This window comes from Mauremys reevesii, linkage group 2 (genome assembly GCF_016161935.1).
Source record: "Mauremys reevesii isolate NIE-2019 linkage group 2, ASM1616193v1, whole genome shotgun sequence".
Classification (NCBI taxonomy): domain Eukaryota; kingdom Metazoa; phylum Chordata; order Testudines; family Geoemydidae; genus Mauremys; species Mauremys reevesii.
Genome location: NC_052624.1, coordinates 8,666,839 through 8,690,012, shown reverse-complemented (window position 1 = coordinate 8,690,012; position 23,174 = coordinate 8,666,839). Strand labels below are relative to the sequence as shown.

General features: G+C 42.3%; 1 protein-coding gene across 1 annotated transcript in view; it reads right to left on the bottom strand.

The window, feature by feature from the left end:
* Positions 1-23,174, bottom strand: part of OBSCN (obscurin, cytoskeletal calmodulin and titin-interacting RhoGEF) — a 297,128-nt gene that overhangs the window by 19,561 nt on the left and 254,393 nt on the right. Inside the window, exons 118-131 of the mRNA XM_039523906.1 lie at positions 21,662-21,794; positions 16,943-17,079; positions 16,477-16,589; positions 14,740-14,908; positions 14,283-14,364; positions 12,347-12,547; positions 11,595-11,655; positions 9,656-9,733; positions 9,326-9,498; positions 8,346-8,372; positions 7,569-7,721; positions 5,908-5,953; positions 5,263-5,340; positions 373-3,574 (exon numbers count right to left, since the gene is read on the bottom strand). Coding sequence (XP_039379840.1) covers positions 373-3,574; positions 5,263-5,340; positions 5,908-5,953; positions 7,569-7,721; positions 8,346-8,372; positions 9,326-9,498; positions 9,656-9,733; positions 11,595-11,655; positions 12,347-12,547; positions 14,283-14,364; positions 14,740-14,908; positions 16,477-16,589; positions 16,943-17,079; positions 21,662-21,794 — 4,653 coding nt within the window. The remainder of the gene's footprint in view (positions 1-372; positions 3,575-5,262; positions 5,341-5,907; positions 5,954-7,568; positions 7,722-8,345; positions 8,373-9,325; positions 9,499-9,655; positions 9,734-11,594; positions 11,656-12,346; positions 12,548-14,282; positions 14,365-14,739; positions 14,909-16,476; positions 16,590-16,942; positions 17,080-21,661; positions 21,795-23,174) is intronic.

The following is a 23,174-nucleotide window of genomic DNA, read 5'->3' as shown; positions in this document are numbered from 1 at the left end:
CCCATGTTTTACATTCAGGGCTAGGAGAGAATACCAAATATTATACTGAAATAAAACACTTAGCCGCAGAGGATGGAGGGAACTCCACTAGACAGTACAGCCGGATCCTATTCTTATTGATGTCCCTGGGTGTTTTGCCACTGGGATCAGGATATGGAGGATTACTCCTCTAGGTAAGTGGAGCAGCTGATGCTATTTCATGCTTAAACCTAGCTTATAGCTTTTAAATTGCATCTGCACTTGATTATTGCACACAAGTCAAATGTATAAACTGATGAATATAAGAAGTGAGGAGCGGGAAGAGGAGAGAGAAGGGGTAACAGAGCCCATTTATATTGTTAGGCCCATTTACACCCGCTGTGAGATTTTTACCTTCCCTTTGCTCCGGTTCAGGGGCTGGCTTTCCTTTTAGGATTCTTGAAATATGGGCAACAGAAGCTTTTACTTTCTTCTTCAGAGTCTGCTCTACTGACTGCTCCATTGAGTGCGATCTGCCATAGGGTTTAAAGAGTCCTGATTTGCTGTGTGTGGAGCTTCTCTGCTTACCACCTGAGTCCTTTTGGAAGCCATACATTGGCTGGGATTCAGTTGTCACATGGCCCTCAGCTCCTTTCCCCATTGGTGGCTCGGACCCTTTCACCAGCCTTTGAAGGGGCTGCCCTACATCTTTGGAAATGTTCAATAGGTTTTGTCTGGTTTCCCCTGTCGTGGCATCTTGTGAGTTATCTGCAGGGGATTTAATGTCCTCTCTAATGCACAGTCTTTTATACTGATGCAAATGTTCTTTAGTTGCAGGAGGTAATTTTACCTTTTCACCGAAGGGCATAAATCTTTTACCGGTTGGTTTGGGTGGCGGCTTCTTGACATTCATAAATTCAAATGGAAAATATACAATGTCGTAGAGATCCGACAGGTTCAAATACGCAGGCTCTACCTCAGATATATCAAATTTTGAAGTCCCACTGCTAATGCTAGGCATCTCTTCTGAGAGGTCTTTAATCTTCACTAAGGAAACTTCAGAGTGTTTGTCAGGTTCCTTGCTATCAGAGCTATGACTAGATCTTTTTCCAGAACCTGAATTATCAGACGGGGATATGCTTGCTTTGCTGGAACTAGTGCTTTTGATTGCTAAATCCCCTAGATGTTCACATTCATGAGAAGCCACCTTTTCCTCCTCAGTGACTACACTCAACAGGGCTGGCATACTCAACTTATCTTCCGCTGCAGGAATTGGTGCAGCTGATTCTGTAAGATCAGCCCGGTAAATGCTCTCTTCTCTTTTACTCTGTGGCACAAAATGAGTGGGATGTCCGGCAGCTGCGTGGTCAGCTGGACCTTGGTAGAACATCTCCTTTGGAGGGGAGAAGTGCTTTTCACATCCCTCTTGAGTAGAAACGGACTTTGCCAAAGCATTCATATCTTCAGACAGACAAACCATCTCTTCAACCAAGTCCTCCAGGACAGCAGACTCTGCCTTGCTGTAAACAGAAGGCTTCTTATGTGAATGTTTCTGGCTTTCACCCTCACCAAGTGAAACAGAGGAAGTCTCTAGAATAGCTAGGCTTTCACTCTCTGAGTCCGCAGATTTCACCTCACTGCAAACTGAAGGCTCCTGTGGTGACTGTTGCTGGCTGTCACTCTCATAGACTGGAAGCGAGGCAGTTTCTCGTTGTGGAATTGTGAGAATAAATAGGCTTTCACCCTGGAGAACAGCAGACTCCACCTTAATGTAAACAGAAGGCGCCTGACAGGAACGTTCCTGCCTTTCACGGTCACAGTCTGAAACTGGGGCACTTTCTGGTGGTGGTGTTAGACTCATTGGATGTTTGCCCTCCAGACCAGTGGAGGCTGTGCCCAAGTAATCAGAAAGCTTCTGATGTAAGCATCCCTGGGTTTCACCCTGGCAGACTGAAAGTGGAGCAGTTTCTGGTTGTGGAGCTGTTAAAATACTTGGGCTTTCATTCTTACAAGCTGGAATTTGCGCCGTCTCTAGGATAATTGGGCTTTCGCCCTGTAGATCAGCAGACTCTGTAGCACTGTGAACAGACGGCTTTGGCTGCTGATGTGCATGTTCTCTTCTTTCACTCTCCTGGGCTGATACTGGGGCTCTCTCTGATTCAGGAACAATCAAAACGGAGCTTTCACCCTGCAGAAGTGTAAACTCTGCACCACTAGGCTTCGGCGTCAGCTTTAAATGCTCCTCACTTTCACGTGTGTGAGCCGACACTGGGGCTGTGTCCGGGTGCTGAGCAGTTAGAATCAGGCTTTCACCTTCCAGACCAGACGGCTCCACATCAATGTCAATGGAAAGTTTTGTCTTTTGATGTAAATGCCCCTCACTTTCACCCTGATGGGCTGACACTGGGATCTTCTGTGGTTGAGCAGCTAGACCCTGGCATCCTTCATCACCACACTGTGCAGAAGGGACTGGCTGTTCTTCTGAACAATCTTTCCTTGAGTCCTCCTCCACCGAATGCTCCTCAGGCCAAACCTTGCCAGAGTCAGTAGATATGCCATGCTGGTGAACTAGTCCTGCATAACTCCCCTGTGAAGTTAGATCACAGTCTTCTTCCAGAATGTCTTGCTCCTTGGCTAAATTTATGGCTCTTAGTCTGTAATCATCCAGTGAACGGCTTCTGCTGGACACCTGGAAGGTGTGACGTGACGGTTTCCTAGCAGTATCAAAGGAAGCCGATTTGGTCAGAGGGCCTGTCACACCTTCTCTGCTTTTTCCATATTCTTCATCACCAGACATTCCTTCTTCTTCCTCCTCCTCCTCCTCCTCTTCTTTCAATTCAAACTGTTCTAGAAGGGGTTCCCGTAGACCACTCAAGGGTATCTTTAAATATCCTGATTTCCTGAAGGCCCTTCTTTTTCTGTCAAGGTGCCTTCTGTAGTCTCTGCCCGGTGAGACAGGTAGACGTGTAGGAGCCTCAGATGCTTGGCTGTAGAATGTGCTTTTAATGACACTCTCTCTGGGGACACACAAAGGTGGTTTCTCCATTACATCTCCAGCCTTTACGATTCTGTCTTTGTTAGGTAATAACGTGCCTGTTTTTTCTTTTGGCAGTGTCAAGTCCGATGTATCTAAGGTAGCTGCCTTCGCCAATGAAGGCTGCTCTGCATCATGCTCTTGGGACTGATCTGCTCTTTCATCTTTGAGTTCTGAGCTGACCGCCTCTGCTTTATGAGCAAAGACACCTGCCATTAGTACTTTGCTTTCTGTAGGTGACTTATCACCCAGCTCACTTTTCACTAAAGCATATTTCCGTCTCGTGGGTTTTACTGGAGGCACCAAGACCTTGGAATGTTTCTCTTCTGATGCATAACTTGGAGGTTCTTGATAACTCGGTGCATCAAACACAGACAAGTGCAGTTCTGGTGTGGAGCCAAAGTGCCTTCTCCTGGGGAAGGATGCATTCTCATTGTCTGAAGAGGAGCCAGTAGTAGTGGAAGAACTACTTTCTTCAACCAGGTGTCGGGAGATGCCCAGCGATGTGTTTTTGTGAGTTCTCTGTAGGATTTCTGGAATGGATCTCATTACCAGTATAGATTTATAGCACATGAGGGAACGCTGAAAAAGGAAAACAAAAAGATAACATAACCAAAAAGCAACGTCGTGATGAGAGTGGTGCAAACATGCACAGCAAGAATTACACTATATATCCTCAGAAACATAACACACATAAGAGCTGCACAGCATATTGGCATTATTTCTTTCTGTACAATATGTTTTGACAGATTCATTCTGGGCCGAACTCTCCTCTCATTCACTGACTTCAGTGGAGGTATTGCTAACTTACACCCGTGTGGGTGGAGAAGCAGGCTGCTGGTTGACATTTTAAAAGCAGTGCAGGGGATTTAGCCACAGGTCCCTTATTTCTATTGTTTCACTGAGTTTCTTAATTAAACATACTAGGCCAGAGCCTTAGGTGAAGTAAAATGGCGTAACTCCACTGTAATCAGTACAGCTCCGCTGACGTATATCAGCAGAGACGCCGGACCCCCGTGTGCTCCATTATGTTATTATGTACTTCATTGTTTCTTTGGGAACCCTTTTGTTTCTGTATTGCTATTGATTGTAGGCCTTAAAATGAATAAAACATTTAAATTCATGTAAATACCCATATTCCACATGTGTTATATAACACAAAGGGGAATGGGAGAATGGCCCGAAGTTCAAAGACCGATTATCAGAGGTTTTCGCTAATAATAATAAGCACCCACATAGTACTTCTCATCTACAAGGTGCTTTACACATATCAGCTAATGAGCTTATCACAACATACCCTTGAGATAGGCAGTGTTATTCAATTTACGCAAATGGAATAAGTGAGGCTGGGAGGTAAAGAACTTGTTCCTACTGGCAGAATGCATCAGACTCAGAGAGGAGATCAGCAATCAGAAGTTCCTGAGTCCCAACCCCATCCTCACATCAATCTTAAGAATGTCGGTTCTAGCCCACTAAAGCTTATGCCCAAATACTTTTGTTAGTCTCTAAGGTGCCTAAGGACTCCTTGTTTTTTTTTTGCTGATACAGACTCACATGACTACCACTGAAACCTGTCACTAAAATACAGGTATCCAAATTGTTGAGGTAAAATCCTGGCTCCAATGAAATCAGTTGGCAAAACTCCCATTGATGTTTGTACGGGGATTTCACTCTTGGTCTTTGGTATAATATAATTTATAATAATAAGAGAGATACCTATCTCCTAGAACTGGAAGGAACCTTGAAAGGTCATTGAGTCCAACCCCCTGCCTTCACTAGCAGGACCAAGTACTGATTTGTGCCCCAGATCCTGAAGTGGCCCCCTCAAGGATTGAACTCACCAGCCTGGATTTAACAGGCCAATGCTCAAACCACTGAGCTATCCCTCCCCCTCATTTTGTGCATCAAAGCACAGAAAGTCTTTTTGTAGCTTACGAGACAAGTCATCTAACATTCAGAAGTCATTGGTGACCTCAGGCTCAGTGTCTTTACTCATTGTCCAGAAGGGGCTTCCTTCTTTCAGTGCCCTGGGCTGGATCATGCCACAGAAGGCAGAACACTGGTGAGAGCTGGAAGACCTGTATTTTTTCAGCCTGGATACCTTATTTTTGCCACATCCACTGAACCTTTTCCCCTTGACCATATTCCTTTCTCAGAGGCACACCAAGGAGACCTCGGCTGCACATCCTGCACTTGTGCTGCAGTCTCCAAGAGACCTTTTTAAAAACATAGCTAGACAGAAAGAGCAAAAAAGACTGAGGTCTGCTGACCTGCCACTTGCTTCGAGCCACAATGAACTTCAGCTGTTTTGTGTTAATAAAATGAGCTTCTTCTAGCGGGAGATTACACTGCAAAAAAGAAGAATGAGGGGAAAAAACACTGGTCACAAAATCTCAGTGACATTTTCAATGGCGTTGCATCTGATGAAGTGGGTAGTCACCCACGAAAGCTCATGCTCCAAAACGTCTGTTAGTCTATAAGATGCCACAGGATTCTTTGCTGCTGTTAAGATTTAGAAACACAAATACATAGGACTAAAAGGGGCCTCCTGGGTCATCAAATCCAGTCCTCTGCTATTGTAGGAAACCCCTTCCTATAATCCTGGTTAGATTTCACTCTCCAGGGGACACAGCATATTTTAATTCAAGGAAGAGTCCTGTTGTTTAACTGCAATTGGCCAAATCTTGAAATCCTTATTTAGTGTTGGCTCTGTCTCCCATTGTGGACCAATCTGAAGACATCTTGAACAAATTTCCAATGAGACCAGAATCAGGCCCTCATCATATATATACACAGACACAGTATCAAGGACTGCAGGTCCCAAACCCAGGGTCACAGGGCGCTTAGCCTCTAAGAGAGAAACACAGTTGCTAGCTGACTGGGAGAGAGATTGGGTAAAATCCAAACAAACTTACCAAGAACCAGTCGTGTGAGAGACATTCCAAAGCACTAGGCCTGGCTCTGATGATAGAAGAGATACACATTTCAGCTGTCATCATCAGCATGACAAACCCAAAGGCGGGTAGCTTCCTTGCAGATCGAGTGCCACCCAGATTGCTCTCTAGCTAGGGCCTTAAGACAGCTGAGCTGGAAGTCACTTTAAACAATACCAGCCAGGTTCTGTTAGTGGGCAGTAAAGCCAACCAGCCAACCAGAATGATCCCTTTTAAGCCATTTTTTTCTCCTAAACAGTAAAACACATCTTCTCTTTCAACCTATAGTATTTTTCCCAATGCTCAGACTTCCTGCAGGTCCCTCAAGTCAGGGACCATGGAAGTTACCACAGCATTCTACAGGGCCTGCAGTGCCTTCCTTCATGATACCACAGGGGAAGACCATGCTTCATGGGTCTATGCTGCACTTGACTTGAGTCTCTGCAGTTCAGGCTTTGCCCAAACAGAAATATATATGTATGGAGATATACCTATCTCCTAGAACTGGAAGGGACCTTGGAAAGGTCATTGAGTCCAGCCCCCTGCCTTTACTAGCAGGACCAAGTACTGATTTTGCCTCAGATCCCTAAGTGCCCCCCCTCAAGGATTGAGCTCATAACCATAGGTTTAGCAGGCCAATGCTCAAACCACTGAGCTATCCCTCCCCCCTAAATGACTGACTTGTTTCTAATAAGGAAGGCTGCATTACAGGTCACAGAGGGCACCTTTAACAGTGGGTTTGGCTTAATCTTCCACACTGGTAGCTATTTGGGATCAGGCCCTCTCAGAGGTCCGGAGAGGCCTGGGCCACTTCCAGCTTTTGAGGCCCCTCACCATAATAAAAATAAAAAATGACACATGAAAACAAAATAAGGCACCAAAAATAGCGTGAGACATAATTTGATTTTTTTTATTTAACAAATGCTTTTCTAGCCTTTTTCTTTGCAAAAAATGTACTTTTTTTACCAAAACACATCTCTTATTTGCTTAAATGTGCAGCTCTAAGCTGAGAGAGTGTGTCACATTTTGCATAAAAACAAGTTGCAAAACGTATCAAATGCCAAAAAATTAACAAGTGTCTAAATATGAAGCCTCCTTTGAGCTTGAGGCCCAGGTCAAATGGCCCGACTGGCCCCTCCTCCGACTGGCCCTGTTCAGGATAAGCCTAAACAATGGAGACACCAGTCACGCAGAGCAGAAAATGAAGCTCCCAATTTCTTGCCTTCTCCCATGCTTGGAACATTATTATTATTTAGCTGCGTTCCAGAACAACCTAATTAACATGGTATGCTATTCTATTTAGGTTCTTATATTGCCGTCATCGCCATAGTAACCAACTTCTCTTTCAAACAATTTTTGAACACCCACCTGTGTAATAACATCAAGACACATTGCTTACTTGCTATACACATTCTTATCTTTCGATTATAAACTCTTCAGGGCAGTTTTCTGGTGACTATATAAATATGGATTTGAACCCAGCTGCCTTCAGAGCTAAAAGGCTGATATACTAACTGACCATACCAACTTGTCCAAATTTTGTACTTCTCACAGTGAAGGTAGGTCTGATTGGCTGAGGACTGGCAGCTCATCCCACAAACATCTCGTACAATATTTTTGGAAAACAATAGAAATGTACTCACTCAGGAGAGAGCTGTAAGATCTGTCTGATAAAATCCTTCGCTTCTTCACTTAGGTGAACAAAGTCAGGGATAGTCCATGAAACTGTCCCATTCTGGATATTTAGAAGGGTTGCTCTGTCATTTTCCCCAGCAAATGGAGACTTGCAGGTTAAGCTTATTGTATTAACATTATAAAATAAAAGGAGACATGATTTGTTAGTATTTGATTGCTGCTCAACCCTCCAAAAGCACAAATGCATGACACAGGTTTTAAAATGGGAGGCAGATTCAAAATGAGAGATACGCAGCACAAGTAATAGTAATATTTGCACTTTTATAACATCTTCCAGCCAAGGCTTGCAAAGCACTTTGCAAAATTATTGATCCCCATTTTACAGATAAGGCATCTGAGGAACAGAAAAATTAAGGGTTTGATTTTCAAAACCGCCCTTGCAACTTAGCTATGTAAACGTGGACCCATGCCTTTACATTAGGGAAGGCCAAAATATGTATCCATAAGATTGTATGGGTCATTGTGAAATACTTAACCCAAAGTAAATGACGGTTACTGACTATAATATTCATAGAAGCTGTCAGCTCTTTGGAACAGGGACATCATCTTTAGAACTGAAAGTGTTTAGCATGTTGTTGGTAACATACACATTAAATAAATTACCAAATAACAATCACCACCACCTCACTCTTTACTCACTCAAAACTCCTACTAAAGTCACTGGAAGTTTTACCTGAGTCAGGATTAAGGAAAGCTAAATAGGACCCTTAAAGCAGATTGTTTACCTTAAATAGCTGATGACTCCAGCAGCCCTGAGAAGAAAAGAAACATACTTATATCAGACAACTGTTCTTGCTTCTTCCCCTACCTCACCATATAGCTTCCTTCATTTCAAGTGACAATAACCCAAATAACTGTACAATAGGATCCTCTTTACCTGCTCTATAAGGATTAGCTTTTTAAAGGCAAATTCTAACTGTTCCTTTGCATTAGTCCTGATTTTTCTTTTAAATAGTACAGGAAACAATTTTTGCACAATTTATTTAGAGGTGACTTAGGAAGGATTTTTAAAAAATCAGGTTTGTGTAAATTTTTTTTCTTTATTACATATAAAGAAGAAATGTGTTAATTTTTCTTTATTTTTTTTACTGTAAATGTATCAGGAATGTCAGTTCTGGCTTTCCGTGGCTTTGCTGGACTACCTACTGGATATCTCTTAAAAACAGATTTTGTTTTATAGTTTCCCATTAGCGTTTAATACATTTTATCAAAAACAGAGAAAAATCAGAGTCCTTAACATTCTGCCTCAAGTCCCCTTATCCTCTAAATTGCTCAACTTTCATTTTTAACTCTATGTTGTCCCTGTCATTGTACCAGTTCTGCAGTAAAGCACTGGTAGAAATTCCTCTACTATCTTTTTAAAAAAACACAACGATTCTTTATCCTGCATAAATAGATTACAAGCCCAATTTCTTTACCACTTCAAGCAATTAGCCAGATGTTGCATTGGAAATATTTTGTATATGATCAACACTGGGTATTTCTACATATCAGACATTCAGTACTACACCACGACTTCAGCAGAACTGAGGATGCTTAGCAACTCACAAGATAAGGCCCTTCCCCAGCAAAATTAAAATACATACATGTTTGAAATGTGTTTAACCCTCTACAGTACATGTTCTCAATGTATCAATCAATTCACCCTGAAGCCCCAAAGTTATGTTGTTTGGTGCTATAACTTTTTTAAAAAGTGACAATTTACCAAATATCAGATGCTTTTGACACCGGTGACTGAGAGATAATTTCTGGGGAGACAAACTCTGGAGACCCGTATTTGCTGTACTGAGGCTCAGATGGATTTATCTTTTGAGCAAACCCGAAGTCACAGATCTTAATGTCTTCTCTTTCAGGATAAACCATCAGGATATTTGGAGGCTAATGAATCAGAAAACATGGAGAACGTTTATTTGCAAAAGGGCATTATTTTTAGATATAAGTAAATCTTTAATATATAGTCTGAATAAAGCACATCAGTCTCCTGACCTACAAGCTATAATGGCTAAGATAAGGTGGATTTTCCTTTGCGGGTTACCTTAATATCCAAGTGAAGTACATTATGGTTATGGAGATAGCTGAGTCCTTCCAAAAGTTGCTTGATGTATAATTTGACCTTAAAAATCAAAATCAGTTACAAAACATTTTCATTTGAATAGTACGGTGGGTCTATTTAAATTTTTAATTCACATTTCAGAGGGACTACCAATTCCAGAAATATTCTCTGTAAGTAATATGGGGAATACAGCTTGAACCAATTGTTAAGGCTGACTGGAAAACAATTCCATTCTGTGAAAAGTTTCCAGGTTTCAAAAGTTGTTTTCCTTCCAGTGCAGATTAAAAATGAGACCTTTTGAAATTTTTCACAAAATACGCCACAAGTCATATGAGAGAAAGCTCCAGCCACCCCAGAATAGCCAATAGCCCAATGAGGTGGGGAGGGCTAGCTCAATGGTTTGAGCCCTGGCCTGCTAAACCCAGAGTTGTGAGTTCAATCCTTGAGGGGGCTATTTAGGGATCTGGGGCAAAAATCTGACTGGGGGTTGGTCCTGCTTTGAGCACAGGATTAGACAAGATGACCTCCTGAGGTCCCTTCCAAACCTGATATTCTACAATTATGGTACTCAGAGGGAGTATGTAAACCTCCACATTCCAGATCAGTGTCCTAACCTCTCATCTACTGGCAATTCTAGAGTGGGACCTGGATATGGACCTCTCCCCACCAGTGAAATTCCATTCTAGATCTGAGAAACAGATATATTTAGTGAAAAAATTTCCAACCAGCTCTAGTGGTACCACCTCTACAAAAAGGAATAAACTTTTAAAGTTAGACTAGTTTATGTGAAACAGACAGGGAACTAAACATTAGAACATGGAATTCAGACACAACAACTAAGGGTGTGTCTACACAGCCCATGACAACAAGCCTCCCAGCACAGGCTGGGCTACCAGGGCTCATACTAGCTCTCTAAAATAGCTGTGTAGACAGCACTTTGTAGTTGCAGCTCCTGCTGGATCTTGGGCTCTGAAGCCCATCCCCATTTCCTAGGCTTACAAGTTTCTTGATCAAGGTTTGGGGGCTTGCTCACATGAGCTGCACAGACATACCCTAAATGGTGCCTTCCACACCAGAGTTTTCCAGATATTAGGAAGCCTGAGCTTTACAAACAGAGATGAACTTAACAGGGGATATGAACACCCCCAAACTTTGGGGGAAATTCCAATCCAGATTTCAACATTACATCGCAGGCTCTTGTCTAATACAGTTCGTTTGGTCTGTGTAGACTGGGCAAACACATTTTTAAATAGTGTTCGAAAGCCATTTTTTAGACCAGGCACAGATCCTAATACGAGTAAAATTTCGCTGTGGGTGGGGATTTAATATCCAGGCCCAGTGAGAAGGTAATTTTATCTGATGTTTCCTCTAAGACCTGAGAAAAATAAAAGTAGCCATTGAAATGTAGGAGACTTGTGTTCCAGAACAAGACAGACTATGGGGCTTTTATATTTTGAGCTAGAATGGACTGTAAAAATTCAGAGGAGACCATCTCAGTTCTTGGCTTGGGGAGCACCAGGAGTGAAAGAAAAAAACAATCCCTAGTGAACATGAAATTATTACACAAGTCAAAACACATGAAAGCTACATGATGGAACCTGTGGTGTGGGAAAGTGGTAGTGTTACAGAGACAATATGTTCTTGGGTCTAACAAGGAAATATAAAATTTAGCTGAGCACATGTTTATCATCAAAAGCTCTCAGCCTCTCATTTTATTCCGTTGAGAAGCTATCACTGGGAATGAAAGTTTCAGGGTAGGCACTTAATTCATTCTGACTTGACGGATATCACATGTTTCTGAGATAGTCCCTATACTCAAAATGGATAGTATAAATAAAACAGCCATATTCTGTAGAACCAGAATGAATTCTAGAGTGCACCTACCGTACTTTGAAATTTTAAAATGACAAGAAATTGGTACCTCTGCTTCAGTAACAACATTCTTCCTGAATAAACGGTCCAAGAGCTCCTCATTGGAGCACCTAGCAAGGACATTAAGGAAAACAAAGACCATTGGTTTATTATCATCATTTACTAGCATTCTGCAACAAATACAATCTCTGATAATAAAAAAGAATAGATCCCAGAGGGCAGCATATCCTTGGTGATGTTAAATCCTCTCTCTTTGCCAGGAATTGTCTGAAGGTCTGTTATAAAAAACCTCCAATCCAGAAGGAGCTAGGGAAGTCCTCCTATGGGAAATGGTAAACTGAACCGCTGAAAATCTTTGCTCCTTAAAAATTAACTGAAACCCATGGAATTAACAAGCTGCTTTGTGCTAAAATTCTCCTGTTAGTCATGTTGTTTGGTTGCTCCTCACCATCTTTCCTCTGTGCTTGCATACTGTCCATCTAGGCTATAATCCCATTGGGGCAGGAACCTCAGCTTTCACATATTTCAGTAAAGTGCTTTGGCATGATATAATCAATTGGTGCAAGAGGTATTTTTCTAAAACAGCTTTTTCTATTGTGAATCCACCCATCCTTTGTACTTATATGGCCCCCATTCCCATTGTATCTGAGCAGCTTACAATCTTTAATATGTTTATGTTGTGCAAATATGTCCCTTTAGCTCAGATGAAAAATATAAATGGTTATATTCATATTGACATGGGTTTCCCTTAACTGGCACGTCCCAGCATTATCTGAGAAAAAGAAGGGAAGAAAAGGATACAACTCCAAAATCAGAACCAAGGTTTTCCTTGTTTCAAATTCATCCAGCAGCTGGGCAATTTTATCATGGGAGAGCGTGGCTAGGATGTCCCTCTCTTGGTAGGACTGGGTTCTCGTTTTGCTTCGCAGAGGTATGAACTTGGCAGCACAGGAGACTCTGTTCCCTTTGTGCACAACCCGTTTCACAAAGCTGAAAGAGCCCCTGTACATAATCAAGAAATATACCACATTGAGGTTTTGCCCTGCATCATCCTGTATGTCAGATTTATGACGCTTGCATTCATTGTCTACCCCAAGCAATCCTCTCTCAAAGCCTCCCCTCCACATTCACCTTAAACTCAGCCTAATGTAACTATCTGACTTTACTGTGTGTGAGATCATGTTTCCTTCTGCTGACTGCCCCCCCAAAACTGAACAGCCTGCTATTCACTGCCAGTTAACAGTTACACCTTCAGCTCCAGCGTTAGGGCCGTGTGCTGAAGGCCCCAGGTTCACTCTTGGTGGACAGACATGGTGTCTGTAGGTACACATTCATGGGTCTTCCACACCAAGATAATGCCAAAATAACGTATTTGGGGCAAAATTCTGCCCTCCATTATAGCTGTACAGCCCCACTGAACTCAACAGGGTTGCACAAGTGTCAAAGCAAGTCAATGGAATTGCACGGGTGTGACAAAAGGTAGAATTTGGCCTATCAACGCTGTTTTCTCTACACAGTAATACTTCACCCAACTTTGGGGTACACACTGAGAGTGTTTTATTGTCCCTTCCACCCTTTATTAAAAATCTCAGGGAACACCCTGCCCACATGGAGCAGGGATGACAATCCCATCAACTCCCGTGCTTTAGACATGGCAAAACTTTACAAAACTGGGCACAGTTCTGCCCTCAGTTACTTGGGTATAAACCCACTGAAGTCAATGGTATTCAAGTGAAATCCAATGCAGTTGCATGCATAGAAGTGAAGGAAAAATGCAGAGCAGTGAACTTATACTGCACTTGTGGAAAGCACTGAGATCCCACAATACCGAAGACATGGAGTGAAATCCTGACTCCACTGAAGTCAATGGGAGTTTTGTCATTGACTTCATCAGGACTAGGATTTCAGCCATGGTTTTTACCATACTAACTACTGTATTGCAAAGTGGGCAAAAAGAAAAGGTGGGTCAAATTAAGTCCTGGCATAAGTGGGCTCAGCAAGAGAAGAAATTCAACGAGAACTCTGCCCACTTGTGCCAAACCTGAATGCAGCCTGGATGCTTAACTAAAAATAGGGATGAATAAAACAAGATGTGAATAACAAAATAGGTGATAGCCTGGGGTGATGCGCAGAATGTGTCGGCACGTGTTTGGGAAGGCCTCCACAATTCACTCAGGCCTCCTCTCAGAAGTTAGGTGGTCACCCCACACTCAGGTTTCATAGCGCCTCACACCATCATGTATTCTGCTTCGTTTCTCCCATTAGCGGCATTATGCGAATTTTCCTGTGAGTGGAAGGGAAACACCTTCCCTGTCACAAGACTGGGATGAATACTGCTTCACAAACTGGCTACTCCATTTCCCCCTTGCCCCTTGAAGAAAAGCTGTCCCCCCTCCCCTTTCCACCGGGACCCCACGAGGAGTGAGATACTCAGGCTGCTCCTAATCTGGTACACTTCCACTGCAATGGAATGTGTCCTCCCTTTTTACTGCATATGCCCTCAAACGTCCATGTCTTGGAGACCCTCCTCATGGTCAAGTGAGGGATACAACTTCTTCAGGAGTGCAGTAGTCCTGGTCCATGCTCTGGCCAGACAGCAGGGACAGAAGCCCCCTTCCTTACAGTTTGTGGAGCATGCCGACTTTAGATCAATAGTTCTCTACATCTTAAAAGAGATCAGACAGGCATTTATTCATTCTCCTGCAAGGACGTTTTAAAAGTGAAAAATCACACTTACCTCCCTATCTCCTGCTTCACCTCATAGAAGGAATGGAGTTTTCTTCGGGTGCTCTGTTTCTTGGTCACTTGGTCTTTCTTGGCTTTGGTAACCAAAGAAAAAGTTAGTAGTAGTGTTCAGACAACACGGCCATGGCACAACATGCAAAACGATCATGCTGACAATGTTTTGCGGGAAATAATATGATCCATTTTCCAAGCTTCTGTTTAGAATTAGGCTATTGAAGGTGTTTGGCTCCATAAACACAGGGACCCAGATTCTCAGCTGGTGTAAATAGCATATCTAGACAGTACACCACAAACCAAGCCCTAGAGCGGCTCCAGCTAGCAAGGTGCTAATAACCCTGGAATATGCCCCCAGAAGCCTAAGCGTCAGACACAAGTCAGCACCCCACAATTGTGGATGTGGCCATGTGGCCATGGGGAGCCAATACATCAAACCTAAGAAATGAAGTTACCCTCATGTACAACGAGCTCTGCTTTGCACAAGACCTCCCCTCCTGCATTTTTGGCAATGCAGGTATAGATGCCACCATCTTCTGGGGAAGCTTTGTCCAGGATCAAACAGTACGTTGTGCCTTCTTTCACTTGATGGATCCTGTTGCTGTCGGCCAACAAGGAATTATCCTGGAAAAATGAGACACTACTTCAGTATTAAAGTGCCAGGGTGAAATAGGTACTGGTACACTGCAAGGATTTAGAACAGTGATACTCAGACCTCAGGGGTTCAGGAGCCAAATTAGCGATCAACATTACCCAAAAGAGCCTTACTAGTGTGAATTCATTGTTTCATTTACTCTCTCTTTCTTTGTATATATATTATTCTCACAGCAAATAAATTAATAATTTAGTGCAAGTTGATAAATTAATCAGTTAATAACATCGTGAAAGCATCCTGATTGGTTATAATTAAAATCACACAGTGTTTTAATATCATGTGCCGCAAAGAGGTGCAGGAGACACATTAAAGAGCCTTTTGCGGCTGGTGAGCCTTAGTCTGAGTATCACCGATTTAGGCAGAACAACAGTAGTTAAAATGGAGATCTACTGTGCACTTAGAATATAGGAGTTGCTTATATTCCAGAGAAAATTTTCTATGCCCTGGTACTGATGCTCTGTTTTCAATAGCAACTTGGACGGAGTAAACCCAGTGCAGATAAAATAAGAATGAACTCAAACCTTTGCCTACAAATCTAAATCTGAAGCCTTTTTTTAAAATTCCCAACTTCTCGGTTTTAGCCAAGACCAAAAGCAGAAATACCACAAAAAAGTGGAGATCTCAGTATTGTCCATTCATTACCAAATAGTAACAGAAGTCTCATAATACAGGCTTTTTGTGTGAGATTTCCAGCTCAATTTCAAGACCAAAGAAGTCTGGATAAGCAGGGGTTTAGTAGTTAGAGTAGAGGGTTAGGAATCAAGACTCCTAGGTTCTATTTCTTATTCTGACACTGGCTTCCTTTGTTCCCTTGGAAAAACTTCTTAATCTACCTGTGTCTCCCATTTGTAAAGTGGGGATTCTTTTTACCTGATTCCCAGGGGTGTTGTGAGCCTTAATTAATAACTGCAAAGTTCTTGAGATCCCCAGATGAAGGATGCAATAGATGTATAAATTATTATCATTAACACAGTAAAGATCTGCTGTTGTGCAAGTCTTCTGGAAGCCTGTCAGCCATAGTCCAGCAATGTCAGCTGTATCTCCGTGACAATGGGAAGACATTTCCCGTTTTGTACTGCTGGTTCATTCTCAGTTAATGGCAATGACCTTTACAAGCCCACTTCTCACTCACAGGAGCTAGGAAGAAGCCTCCTCTATGGCCAGGTTATTCCATAATTGTCCAGTCCCACTGTGTGTCTTGCACCTTCCTCTGAAGCAGCTGTACTAGATGAAATGGAGCACTGGTCTGACCCAGCCCGGCAATTCCTACATCCCTATATTTGTATTATTATTTGTATTATTCCTTAATTGACTTAACAAGTTTTAACCTTGGAGGTTCATCACTTCTTTGCCTGCAAATAAGACCAGCCATTCTCGGCCCAATGATAAATACAGGAGGTTATTTAAGCCTATTATGGCTGGGGAAAAAAGTCCCTTACGGCCAATTGTTTTCTAACTTCTCCGTTATTTGTTAATTTCTCTTCACACCATTCCTTTCTGTGGCACTCATCCGCTATGGGAAATATCTTCTACCTACCTTATACCATGCAACAGTAGGCTGGGGATTTCCTTCAATAACCGCATGAAATTTGGCAAGCTCCCCAGACTGAACCTGCACATCCTCAATGGTCACTTGCATAAATGGCGGGCCTGGGGAGACAAAAGGGTTTAGATTGCTTAAAAGAGAGCTCAGTTATGTTAGGCTCAAGCTGGGGATCAGCGAGCGAGAGTTACGATTACATTGTGTGAGCTGCTCAAAGTATTGCCAACCCAAGAGGCCCCCAAAGTCACGTGATTGGCTTAAAAACCATGAGGTTTAAAAAATAATACATCTGCACTTCTTTTTATTGGCTTTTGACCCTTTAGGCTTCCAGTTTTCAAGCTCACCTGAGCTGGAGCTTTAAGAAAGCCACCAAATATTGTGATAAATTTGCAGCCGTTGGCAAAACAATGAGACGACCATGGGAACTGAGACAGAAGGGTAAAATGATGCAATTTCTTACTTGCTGCGCTCTTCTCCTCTGTTTTATAAACGCAGGTTCTTTCTGTGGTCTCAATATAAATTTGACTCTGGACATCCCAGACCACGTCTGCCCCTTCTCTTCTACACCAGTCTGCTCCCTCCGTGACTGCTGATGTTCTTGTCACATAAACCAAGAGGCAGAGTCATTACCCAGACAGCCTTCACCTCAGACAATAATATGCAGGGTCTACAATGCAACTTAAACAGACCAGACCACAGCATCCTCAGATGCCTCCCACTCACTCACTCACTCTCATAATGACATGTTAAAAGACATCCCCACCAGCTGGAGTATAGAATAATAGTAATCAGAGCCAAGTGGTGCTACTATTATTCACTGATCATGGACATTTTAGGATATAAATTATGGCAGAGAAAAACCCTGCTTTGTTTTGTCCCTGGCACAAACAGAACCAGCTACAACATAAATGTGTTTTGAAACTCTAGCTGCTCTGTTCTCCCTGCAATCAGGGGCGGCTCCAGGCCCCAGCATGCCAAGCATGTGCTTGGGGCGGCAAGCCACTGGGGGCGCTCTGCCGGTTGCTGCGAGGGCGGCAGGCAGGCTGCCTTCGACGGCTTGCCTGCGGAAGGTCCGCCGAAGCCGCGGGACCAGCGGACTCTTCGCAGGCAAGCCGCCGAAGGCAGCCTGCCTGCCATGCTTGGGGCGGCAAAATGCCTAGAGCCGCCCCTGCCTGCAATGTGCATTCATGTCTCCAAATACAAGCAATGAATTTCACACGCATGAAACGGAAGGGTTAATACAGCCTTTTAGGATTATATCTTGCCATTGTTCTGGGTGTTTAACTACCAGTGAGATCAATATTTACTTAAAACCGATTCCAGGATAGTTTTGATTTGGGGACTTAATTACTCCCCGTGTAGGGTACCTCTCCACTCTCCTCTGTCTTGTTGACATATGACAAACTTGCACAACACTTTAAAGATCATACTAAACCCCAGTAACAGTAATGGGGGATTCGATTATTAGAAATATCTATACTCTCTAGTTGGGTGATGACCAGGAGAACGGCATGGTAAATTGCCTGCTTGTGTGAAGACTGGGGACCTCTCAAGACATTTGGAAAGACTTATGTGCGGTGCTGGGACAAAGCCAGTGGTTGTGGTACATGTAGGTACCAATGAAAAAGGGAAACATAGGAGGAGAGAACCTGGAGGCCAAATTTAGGCTGTTTCCCACAGCTCCAGTTGGCTGGGAATGGTGAGCCACGGCCACTGGGAGCTGCGGGGGGGCGTGCCTGCGAATGGTCAATGTAAACAAAATGTCTCGTGGCCCACCAGTGGATTACCCTGATGGGCTGTGTACCGAAGGTTGCCGACCCCTGCTCTATAGCCTACTAAAGAAGAGAGGATAGAAGTTAATAAAGTACAGGTAGGAACTGAAGAGAAAGTCAAACAAAGAGAGTCCCATTCAATTACATTGCACGAGGCAAATAACTAAATATTGACAAATTTTATAAGTGCTTGTTTACAAATGCTAGATGTCTAAACACTAAGATGGACGAACTTGAATGCCTCATATTAAATGAAGATATTGATATAACAGGCATCACATAAATTTGGTGGAACTGTGATAATCAATGGGACAGAATAATACCAGGATGGAAAATACATAGGAATGGTAGGGTTGGTCACACTGGTGGGGAAGTAGCCCCTAGACATAAAAGAAAACAGAGTCAAATATAGTAAAGATCTTAAATGAATCAAACTGTACCACAGAACGTCTACAGATAGAAATTCCAAGCTTGAATAATTACAGCATGGCTATAGGAATATACTACTGACCATCTGACCAGAATGATGACAGTGACTGTGAAATGCTCAGGGAGATTAAAGAAACAAAACCAGAAAACTCAGTACTAATGGGAGATTTCAATTACCCCCATATTGTCTATACAGGTTACCTCAAGAAGGATGCAGAGATAAAATTTTTAGACACCATTAATGATTGTTTCGCAGAGCAGCTAGTCCTGGAATCCACAAGGGGAGAGGCAATTCTTGATTCAGTCCTAAGTGGTGCACAGGATCTGATCCAAGAGGTGAATATATCTGAATCACTCAGTAATATCAACCATAATGTAATTAAATTTAACATCCTTTCAGGGAGAAAACTACCAAAGAAACCCACCACAGCAGAATTTAACTTCAAAAAGGGGAACTACACAAAAATGAGGATGCTAGAAAAATAGAAACTAAAAAGAACAGTCACAAGAGTGAAATGCCTGCAAGATGCATGTAAACTACACCTCTACCCCGATATAACGCTGTCCTCGGGAGCCAAAAAATCTTAATGCGTCATAGGTGAAACTGGGTTATATCGAACTTCCTTTGATCCACCGGAGTGTGCAGCCCCGCCCCCCTGAAGCGCTGCTTTACCGCGTTATATCTGAATTCGTGTTATGTCGGGTTATATCGGGGTAGCGGTGTATTTTAAAACACCACAGTAGAGGCTCAAACTATATGTATACCCAAAATGAAAAAAAAATAAGCCAGAGGACCAAAAAAATGACACTGGGTCTAACCAAGAGAGTAGAAGAGGTGGTTAATAACTGGAAGTCAAATCCTACTGGGAAAAATAGAAAGGAGTATAAACTCTTGCAAGTATAAAAACATAATTAGGTAGGCCAAAAAAAGAATTTGAAGAAGAACTAGCAAAAGACACAAAAACGAACAGCAATTTTTTTAAAGTATATCAGAAGCAGGAAGCCCGCCAAACAATCGCTGGGGCAACTGGATAACTGAGGTGCTAAAAAAGCACTCGAGGAAGATAAGGCTATTGCAGAGAAGCTAAATGAATTTTTTGCATGAGTCTTCACTGCAAATTATATGAGGGAGATTCCCACATCTGAGCCATTCTTTTTAGGTGATAAATCTGAGGAACTGTCCCACACTGAGATGTCAGTAGAGGAGGTCTTGGAACAAATTGATATATTAAACAGTAATAAATCACAAGGACCAGATGCTATTCGCCCAAGAGTTCTGAAGGAATTCATATATGAAATTGCAGAACTACTAACTGTGGTGGTTAACCTATGCTTAAACCAGCCAACCAGATGACTACAGGATAGTAATGTAATGCTGATTTTAAAATAAGACTTCAGAGGTGATCCTAGCATGCCGGTACAGCAAACTTCAATACTAGGCAAGTTGAAATTATAGTAAAGAACAAAATTATCACACATCTATGAATACTGTATGTTGGAGAAGAGTCAACATGGCTTTTGTAAAAGGAAATCAAGCCTCACCACTCTATTAGAATTCTTTCAGGGAAACAACAAACATGTGGACAAGGGAGATCCAGTTGACATAGTGTACTTGGACTTTCAGAAAACCTTTGACAAGGTCCTTCACCAAAGGCTCATAAGCAAAGTAAGCAGTCATGGTATAAGAGGGACAGTCCTCTCATGGATCAGTAACTGGTTAGAAGACAGCAAACAATGGGTAGGAATAGATGGTCAGTTTTCAGAATTGAGAGAAGTAAATAGTGGTGTACCCCGGGGGGTCTGTACTGGGACCCATACTGTTCAACATATTAATAAATGGAAAAGGGGGCGAACAACGAGGTGGGAAAATTTGCAGATGATACAAAATTACTCAAGATAGTTAAGTTCAAATCTGATTGTGAAGAGTTACAAAGGGATCTCACTAAACTGGGTGACTGGACAACAAAATGGCTGGTGAAATTCAATGTTTGTAAGTGAAAAGTAATGCACATTGGAAAGCATAATCCCAACTACATATACAAAATAATGAGTTGTAAATTAGCTGTTACCCCTCAAAAATGAGAACACAGAGTCAAAAAGCTAAGAGAATGTTAGCAACTTTTAGAAAAGGGATAGATTGTAAAACAGAAAACATTGTGATATGCCTCTGTATAAATCCATGGGACAGCCACACCTTGAATACGGTGTGCAGCTCTGGTTGCCTCATTTTGAAAAAGATCTATTGGAATTGGAAAAGGTACAGAGGAGGACAACAAAAATGATTACAGGTATGGAACAACTTCCATATGAAGAGAGACTAAAAAGACTGGGACAGTTCAGTTTAGAACAGAGATGGGGGGAGGGAGAGATATGACAGAGGTCTATAAAATCATGAATGATGTGGAGACAGTGAATAAGGAAGTGCAATTTACTCCTTCACATAACACATGAACCAGGGTTCACCTGATGAAATCAATGGGCTGCAATTTTAAAACAAACAAGTAACTACTTCACACGACACACAGTCAACCCATGGAACTTATTGCCAGGGGATGTTGTGAAGGCCAAAAGTATAACTGGGTTCAAAAAAGAATAAGATAAGTTCATGGAGGATAGGTCCATCGATGGCTATTAGCAAAGATGGTCAGAGACGCAATTCTATGCTCTGGATGTCCCTAAACCTGGGGCTGCCGGAAACTGGGACTGGATGACTGGGGATGGATCACTCAATAATTGCCCTGTTCTGTTCATTGCCTGTGAAGTATCTGACACTGGCCAGTGTCAGAAGACAGGATACTGGGTTAGATGGACCATTGATCTGACCCAGTACGGTCGTTCTTATGTTAAATCTACTCAGCTCAGTTCAAGCTACTAGCTACAACATTAGTGAGAACTGCATAGTAGGGCAGCTTTTTCAAGGACAAAGACACATTCAGAATTCCATTCAACGCTCTGAGCGTCATGACATTTACGCTTACCTGGTAATGGGAATAGTGCGTTCCTGACCTCCTGCAGCGCCAGCAGTCGTCTCTTTTTGCGAAGTGGTTGGGCTTGACTTTGTTTCACTCAGTTTCTCCTCCGGGATTTTCCCAGTGCTGTCTTGCTCTTTGCCTGACAGCGAAAACAGGACCTGTTAGACTAGTTACATAGGAGAGCACGGCTGAAACCAAGGGCGCATCTTTGAGATGAATTTCTGCTGAGTTCCAGCAGAACATCCCATCAGACTTCAGTGGGGTTCACTCACCATAACTAAGAGGAAAATTTGGCCCTTTTCAGAGGACTATGTGAAATGAAGTGTTCTCAGTGAAATAAAAATTATCTATGTTTGAATATGGGTGACGGCAAAAGCATCAGGATTTTTGTTGTGAGCAAACACCCAGGCATGAATAGGAAAGGTACAAAGAAAATTTAAATAGAAATGAAAAAAACTCCAGCATGTGTGAAGCAAATAAGTTGATTAATTACATACATTCAAGGGAGATAGTCGGCTGAGTTTGTCCTCCAGCTTGGAGATTGAATGAAAATGACAAATTTCGACTCTTGATAAATTTCAATGCTTCCATTACTAGGGTACACCAACAATTACTGGACTGATTATCAACTCACACTGGTGTAAATCAGAAGTAGCTCCAATGAAGTCAATAGGATTATACTGATGTAAAACCAGTGCAAAGGAGATAAAAAAAATCAGGCCCTAATATGTGCTACTACTGTAAAGAGAGCCTAGTTCTGATGTCAAACCTTTTACACTGTTATAACTCCATTGACTTCAATGGAAGTTCTCCTCATTTACACTGCTAGGAGTGGGAGCAGAATCAGGTCCAGAATCTCTTTACCAGAAATATTACGAAATGAAAAGATGGGTGGGTTCTTCAATCAAGGTGTTTCCTCCAAAATGGGCTTGATAGTCTATTCCAGCAAGAACTAATCATCTTGTGATACGTACCATCAGGGTTACCTATATGGGTGAAGAATGCCATCTCCTGTGTGCAATGGAAGTGTGCAAAGTACAGAGGAAGAGAAACATTGTCATTCTTTAGTAGGGTGGCTGGGAGACCATTAGTGATGGCTTGTATTGGAAAGAGAAGTGACTCTTCCTAGTAAGCTAATTGGGCAGCTTTACTAGAAAGCACGTTATATCATGGCATCCAACAAACGGCCACAGTTCACCGATGAGTAGGAGCTTCAATGCTTTCTTACTATCAGTGCTATTGAAATATTTGCCTTCTTGTTCTTATTCAAAATCAGGTGATCAAAGGGACACATGTCAAGATAATAAGCATCTATTTCTAAAAAACACATACCCATGTTAATAATGTCTTAAGTCATTGAAAATGAACGAACTTTAAAAATACTTAATTTACTTTTTCTCCTTTGTATGCTGCTGGTTTCCTTCTTTGCACTCCCCTGAGCTACTGTCAAGGAACTAAACTATTCTGTTTCACTTTCTGCTTATAATCATTTTTTTGGTTCTCCTGCACTGGCAGAACG